The sequence below is a fragment of the Plasmopara halstedii genome, assembly GCF_900000015.1.
Source record: "Plasmopara halstedii genome assembly, contig: Scaffold_323, whole genome shotgun sequence".
NCBI classification, from domain to species: Eukaryota; Oomycota; class Peronosporomycetes; order Peronosporales; family Peronosporaceae; genus Plasmopara; species Plasmopara halstedii.
Genome location: NW_020187244.1, coordinates 2037509 through 2042499, shown reverse-complemented (window position 1 = coordinate 2042499; position 4991 = coordinate 2037509). Strand labels below are relative to the sequence as shown.

Below are 4991 nucleotides of genomic sequence, written 5' to 3'. Positions count from 1 at the left end.
TTTACAGTAATAAAGAGCATAAGCATTCCACATGTCCACGAATCTCTCTTTCGCAGGAAAGTGTTTAGTTGGATCTGGCAAACACAGCAAATACGATAGAGATCCGGATTCTGTTCTACTCCTTGTACAGCGCTTGCTCTGCAGGTCAAAAGCCTCGTGTCCGTCTTTTCGTAAGTAGTAGTAAATAATAATGCAGACGCAAATATAATATATCAAAAAGAAGTGCATTTTTTCAGCTACTTCCACAATATTTATTTCAAACTTTCAAACTTGCAACTCTGACCACTCAGGCATTATAGGACCTTTGCGTGCCCAAGACTCTGCCGCAGCTATGGCTGGCACCAGCGCATCGCAAATGCCCCCAGCTACGATGTTTCCTGGTGATACTAGAGCGAGTACCACACCTGAGTTTTTGTTATTCGCGACCGATGTAGTTAACGACCGCTCTCGTGTTGTGCGTTCCTGTTGAAGCAGGTGCTGGCTATCCGATCAACATCAAATTCGACGATGAGCTTTCTCACCGCCGCTCGTGTGTCTAGACATCGAGTTCAACGCGTTATCATGAGATTTAGCCAGCGTCGGTCATGGCGTAGCGCAAGTCCAGATTTTTGCGCGTATTGAAGTAGTTTGGACGCCAACGGGGCAGATACACAGCCGCTTAAACCACATGCAGTACCACCATATAAGGGACACGTAAACGGTGAGACAGACAAGCGACTAAAAAACGGATAGCCAATACAGTTCATCCCGTAGGTTGCTTCTACGTTCAAAATGAGTGTCTTGATCAAATCAACGTTTGCATTATCAACATCATCGTCATCATTTCCAGTGCGACGATGATGCTGTGCCCTTTGCACAGAGGAAGGCTTAGCTCAAAAGTTCGCATTGATAAATGATGGATTGGCAGTTCACCCAAAACGAAATCGAGAGCCACTGTAGCACTTGTTACCCGATTTCTCTTACATTTAATTAGTGATATATGTTTGGGGCTACTCCAATTCATAGAAACATTAACATACGATGTACCATCTTTATTGCTTGACGTATGGCTAACAACCCACATGTATCGCATAAATATCGTTTTAGTATCCCATCGACTTCATTTTCTTTAAAGTTTAATACCTCTAGCAAATCCTCGGTACACCTAAATGTAATCTGAACTTTGATTGATGTGACAAAATCGCATTTTTCTGATTGCAAAGAAGTGTAAGAAGTACGTACACAGCAGTATCAACATTCCTCTTTGCATTTACGATGGACGACTATTTTTCTTAGAAATTGTCATTATTTTCTTTCAAATATTGACGTGTTAGCAGAATGTAATTGTCTGATTTATATCCTTCACTCCCAAATTGTTCATCCCATGGATTCAATTCCGTAGATCGCCTACTGTGTCATGAATACGAAGGCAAGTGTGAGCTTAAGGCTTGCAAATTTTGGGCCACGCTTAAAAATGGTTGGTGTGCTAATTGCGTGTTAATTTCACAATGACACGATGTGATCATCGAAATAAATAAGTTGTAGGATTCCACTTTACCTCATTGAGGACACCTCAGTAGCGTACGCGTCCATGTCATAACATTTAAGCTTGTATGCTAGTTGGTTTTCTCACCTGCTACTGCTCACAACTCCTTCTCACTGCATACACCAAGATTACACACCGGCAGTCTATAGCAAATCTAGTACTTCGCTGCTTTAAGCACGAGTCTCATGCATGTTAAACGGCTTAGGTCTCTCAGAAAGATACCCACAAGAGCCATCTCTGTCGTGATGGCTCTATTTTGTCTGTGACATACGCTTGAGGACTAGCGCAAAAGTGGGCCGTCCACTATGCATATTTCGATGGCCTACACTGAGTAGACCTCGCACATTTTCTGCCGATACAAGCTTTTTTACGTTTCTGACGGCTCCTCATGTCACAGTCTCATTGGCTGCTTCCCATCCTCATGCTTCAGCTAATTCAGCAGCCGAAAAACCAAGACTGTTGCTACCATACCGTGTTGTGTTCCCTTATTTTTTGCGGTGCTGCTATATATTAGCAATGCTGACATGATGTGCAATGTGATATTTACGTCATCTCTCCGTGAATACTCATCACGTTAATCTCGATCGAGTGCCAATCACGGTAATTTATCTTGGTATTTCAATTTTGATTCGTTCAAGTTTCATCCAGGGACAAACAAAATCATAGTGGAATGTGCACGTACAACACATTACTCGTAATCTTCCTGCAAATTTGCGTATCACAATCTTGATTGTCTCATCAGAAAAAATCTCAAAAGTGCACACTCTAAGCACGATACGTCAGATTTTTCTCTTATACTGCATTGACCAGTGTCATAGTAAGCAGTGATCTTGAGCTGGTTCAGCAAGTCGAATCAATCCGTCCGAAAGCTCAACAATCGCAGCGACTTTCGATGCAGATGCTTCGGACAAATTTGTGTCGTGGTAATGAAGTTGATAATTCATTAGATGTCGTCTGTCGCTCCCATGCCGTTCATTAGAAGTCGCTTGTCGCACCGCCGCGGTGCATAAGGCCAACGAGCTTAAAATGTCACGTCAAGAGCGCATGTGATCCACAGATCACCCATCCTACAAAGTAGCGCATGTGATCCACAGATCACCCATCCTACAAAGTAGCGCCTGTGCAGCAGGGCTACCGTAGCTAAGCGCTTGGGGAAGCTTACTTTAGGTCACCGATCTTTCGGTCATTACAAGAACCAAGTATGAGCTAGGGGATCGCAATCAGCTTACTCCAAGAGTAATTATTGCCCTCGCAAGGCTAATTGACTCTTCGATTTGGGTTCAAAACTGATTTTTATTTTTTAATCCCAATTTTAAAAGTTTAGATTTTCCTAAATATACTAAATATATTTAGTTAAATCTAAAAACATGCATAACTACTGGCTACCTAGCCGCATACCGTATTCTTGTTTGGGTGTAGTCACACCATGCACATTTCGTGTGACACACAACCCTGTTACCAGGGTACGTGTAACCCCGTTACAGCCTGTGCCAAGAGCAGCAGGAAGATAATAGTATTATTAGTTCTTACATCCTTATACAGGGTGTGCACCGTATTAGGGTGTATGTACACATAACACTATTGTACAGTTGTCCCCACATCAGAGGAAGCGAATATCTATAGAGCCATGGATTGCGCGACGAAGAAAACACGTCGGTCTTTAGCCTCACGACATACAGAACACATTATTCGACAGTAAATACAGTAGTATATATTGTATCAGCCTAAACATCTGCTAAGAAAATACATGTCATTCTTGAATATAAGGAAAAGCAAATAAGTGCTCAGATACTTGGAAGAGCCTCGGTTCTGATTCCGGATGGAGCGTACAAAATCATGTTTCATGCATTTGCGCGCGAAACTTTTTGATCGAAGCATTCCCTGTGCAGGGTGCACGACAACAATCTATTGCAGTAACTCTCGCAATTAACGCTAGCAAAACCCGAGGTGTATCCTGCTTGAATCATGCACCGGGTGAAGAAGGGACGTCGCCGGACTCATTCTACGGCATTACAAGCATATTCAGTGAAGCAGACGTCAGGCTGGAGCATCTTTTGATGCTTGGTTTTGCAAGATACGATGCACGGCGTAAAGAACAACATGGATGTCGAAAAGGACGCTTATAACAACACTGCTAATCACCAATGCATGCCAGTCTGCTACCAGTCAAGTCTCGAACTTAGAACAAGGCTGACAACCAGAGAAGTGTGTTGTACTGTGCAGCTCAGTCTCTTTCCATGATGGAAAAATTAAGAAGGCGTGCCACTTCGTAAGCGGTAACAACGCCAGGGCAATCTTGCCGATATGATATGTCAAACTCACATAGTATCTTGAAGTGAAAAGTGTTTTAGATACCTGTTACAGCACATGTGAGCCCGTTAGCCCAATTCTCGCTTTATGGTGAAGGTTTTCTCCCTTTCTAGTCAAGAAGAGTCGGTGTTTGACCACCTGTGCGGCCGGTTCCTGTGGGATCTTTTCGTTATTTCGGCGCGCGAACTCTTTTCGAGAGTCTTGGTATATGGTCATTAATGAGGTGCGCCACATTTTGGCTGCGGACGCTTAGCCACGCACCGAACGAGTACTCTATGCAATTCAAAACCTTACTGCTACCTGGTGATGATAATTTGTCTGCATAAAAAATTGAGATGTTGCTTCGTCTTTGACAGAGAAGTTTGCATCTGAACGACTCGTAAAATCAAAATGAGTGATGACTTGGGGAAGATGGGAAAATACGCTCGCAACTTCTTCAAAATAATGCGAGGGCAAAGTCTGAGTGTCATAGACGACACTAAAAGAACGATAGAAGTCTGACAACGCTAGTATTGGCGCATAAAGAAGGCTGCTTTGACCCCGTCAAAAGCCTCCCGATGCTCGCTGTCCCAAGACCATTCCGCATTTTTCATAAGGAGATTCGACAATGATAGTGCCAGGTCGATCATATGATGCACACCTCGGTCCGGAGTTAGGACCGGCAGCGGGTCTTTGGAGAAGACGTTTTAAAGTTCCTTTTATAAAGGATAGTATGGATCCAAGGAGTTCTTCAGAATCGAAGATTTACTTCGTGCGCTCAGCACCTTCTTGATGTCCTCCAGGACAGCTTCATCCAGAAGCGACGACGCGTTGGTCTTCTTTTTTGGAAATTTAATGACCACTTCGGCTAAGCCGCCTGCCTTCAAGGCACCGCCAAAACTCTTCGAGGGACATCTCGTCTAGCTCAAGAAGAGGCTGGAATAGCCTCGAGGGTGATGTCGCTGTCTCCCTCCCCGTCATACTATTGACGAGGGTGTATAGCCGTGCGCTATCGTTTACAATAGACACCTCCTGGTTCAGGGTCGACGCCCGGTGTCTTGCAGATAACATACGGCGTCGCCGTCGCCTCACCACAGAGCTTCTACGACCCGGTGAGACTTGTGGGAGCACGCACTCAGCGTCGTCCGGTGTTAGCCTCACATCCTGCTCCACCCCA

The 4991-nt window shown here is 44.2% G+C and overlaps 1 protein-coding gene across 1 annotated transcript; it reads left to right on the top strand.

Annotated features, from left to right (window-relative positions):
* Window positions 1-331: 331 nt before the first annotated feature.
* Window positions 332-621, top strand: PHALS_08900 (uncharacterized protein; the record flags this gene model as incomplete). Its single annotated transcript, XM_024724331.1, has 2 exons — window positions 332-391; window positions 475-621. The coding sequence occupies 2 exons, from the start codon at window positions 332-334 to the stop codon at window positions 619-621; spliced, it is 207 nt and encodes a 68-aa protein (XP_024575219.1).
* Between the last annotated feature and the right edge of the window lie 4370 nt (window positions 622-4991).